The 2,500-nt window shown below is 47.2% G+C and overlaps 1 protein-coding gene across 3 annotated transcripts in view; it reads left to right on the top strand.

Moving 5' to 3' along the window:
* The window catches only part of fbp (fructose-1,6-bisphosphatase), an 18,577-nt gene that overhangs the window by 10,749 nt on the left and 5,328 nt on the right, over positions 1-2,500 (top strand). The window contains exon 1 of one of the 3 annotated variants that reach the window (XM_027380587.2): positions 1-176. This exon is cut by the window's left edge and continues 171 nt beyond it. The exons of the other annotated variants lie outside the window; for them this stretch is intronic. Within the exon in view, the coding sequence (XP_027236388.2) occupies positions 1-176 (176 nt within the window). The remainder of the gene's footprint in view (positions 177-2,500) is intronic. 3 annotated transcript variants of the gene reach the window in all.

Below are 2,500 nucleotides of genomic sequence, written 5' to 3'. Positions count from 1 at the left end.
ATGACTTCCACAGGCCAGGCAATTGACACGGACTCCATGACGTTGACGCGGTTCACGTTGGGGGAGCAGAAGAGAGTGCCTCATGCCACCGGCGATCTGACACAGCTCTTGGTTAGCATTCAAACTGCTGTCAAGGCCATCTCCTCGGCTGTCAGGAAGGCCGGCATTGCCAAGCTGTAAGTTCCCATAGAGGTTTTTTTTCTCCAAAATCAACAAATGACGCGTGCAGAACAGCAAATCAGAATCGTGGATTACTGACCAGGCCACGCTAAATAATGTAGACATTGCACGGAGGTTTGAGACTGCACTGTTTGTTAATCATCTCATCAGAATAATAATACAAGTATAATTAATAAGGCGCGTCGTTAGCACTGCCGTAGCATTTACTACACGCATACACAATAACCCTTGTATAATATCCTTGAGATGTGCCTTCCAGTCGCGTCATAGCATAAGCCTAAAGGTCGTTGTACTTTAAGGGTTAAAGGACTTTCTCTCTGTATGGGTGAAAGCGACTCGGGGTCCGTTTTAAAAGATGGAGAGTGTCTGTTGGTGGTTTCTTTGCCGGGAATACTTACCCCTTGTAGTTCAAAAGATCATTGTGCGTCGAGGGTATATGTAGAGCCAGGTAGATAGGGCATTCGGTTATTTTTTTATGCCTTATCTCAGAGCACAGGTTCTGAACTGATAATCTTGTGGCCGTGATTATACACAACCCCGTAATCTAGATGCTGTTGCTTAACTTACTCTGTTATGGAAGGCTGATGGCGAGTTGGTTTCACGAATGTTAGTAAGCACCCATCAGTTTATGCTTCCCTCCCTCGCTGTTTTATATTAAAGTCGCAAACTTGTACTTTAAAGTCACAATCACAGGTTGTTTGGTAGCGTTTATATTCTACTAAGAGTATAGATTGCCCATTTATTTCGAAAAGAAAAAAATGTGTGCACGCAGTAAGAAGGATTTTACAGTAGCAAATAGGAATAGCATTGCAGAATGAAGATTCGAGAGAGAAGTAGGAGGGACAGGAGATCAAAGATAGTTATCTTCCCTCACAACAACGAAAGACAACAATTGCAGCCCGAGGGACAATTTTCAGGGCGAATACTCGTTATCTTCAATATCTCACACGCATAGTAGGGCACCGTTATTGTGGACTTCGAGTGGCAGGGCAAAGGGTGCGCCAGTTATCAGTTCACGGTAGTTTAGTCTGGGGATCGAAAAATAAAGTGTACGGCATTGTCTGAAGTGGCGTGGCAAGGCAAGCCACTTGTTGCCTTGGAGACAACAGGTCCTCTGGATGGGCCCCTCCCCCTCCCCCCTCCCCTCCCCTCCCCTCCCCTTCCCCTTCCCTCCCTCTGCAAGGTTGTTCCCCAAAGAGTCGACGGGAGAACAACATGGTATAATGAATGCGAATACGGATAAACAAGACAATGGATGAGGTTGTAGTGTTATATTTGTCAACCGCGCGTTACGTGACGATATGTAAAGCGAGCAATCGTGTCACGGTGCATCTACACATGCTTGTAAATACGTGACTCCTTTAACAGCATATTTACTCCGTAAGAACTCGGGCCGTTGAGGAGATAGAGCGAGTTGCGAGCCAGCAGCGTCCCCCCCAAGGCCAGCTTCGAGCGGTTGCCTCTTGGCGCCCCCAGCAACCACGCTCTCTCACACGCCTCCCTCTCCACCAATCACCGCTGGCGCCTGTCCGCTCTCGACCAATCACGGCTGACGTCGGTCCGCTCTCGGCCAATCAGAGCGCGGCTTAGAAGGGAGTGGCTGGTGTGGCGTTGCATTAAATGTCGTCTATTTGCGCAAGCATAGTTTCAGTTGGTAGATGCTCTTATATTTATTTTATATAAAATGTATGTATGTATGCATATAATAAATGGGCAAATAGCGCTCGTAAAGCCATTATTATCGCTGAATTCTGAGCCGAATACAGGTGTTCCCAGGTGACGTTCCTTGGCCGGCGAGGTGGCGCGGGGCAGATGCGCGCCCGTTTATAACACGTGGGCGCTGTTTTGGACACTTGTGATGTCTTTTTCTAAAGAGAGAACTGTAGATGCAGGTGAACGCGCGCGCGCACACACTCACACTCTCGCACTCACACTCTCACACTCACACTCACACTCTCGCACTCACACTCTCGCACTCACACTCTCGCACTCACACTCTCGCACTCACTCACTCACACACCCACACTTGTGCTGCCACACTTGTGGTTTTGAGTTCCTCATGACGTGGCCGCAGCGAATGAAACTCCCTTGATAGGCGGGAAATCCTGTTTTTCTCTCTGCCGTATTTATGCCAAGGATACCAAACAGTTTAATAACCTTGGGGTCTACGCAGTTAGAATGATTTACACGGCCATTCTGAAAGACGAAGGGTAAAAAAGAGGATTAAAAAAAAGTAATAATAATCACGGGATTGTCAAAACTCGTGTTTGTATGAATGTAAACACGAATGCAACTGGAAGGAAATATGAATGAGGTGTTG

The sequence above is a fragment of the Penaeus vannamei genome, chromosome 7, assembly GCF_042767895.1.
Source record: "Penaeus vannamei isolate JL-2024 chromosome 7, ASM4276789v1, whole genome shotgun sequence".
Classification (NCBI taxonomy): domain Eukaryota; kingdom Metazoa; phylum Arthropoda; class Malacostraca; order Decapoda; family Penaeidae; genus Penaeus; species Penaeus vannamei.
The sequence above is the reverse complement of the archived record's forward strand: the minus strand, read 5'-3'. Positions and strand labels throughout refer to the sequence as shown.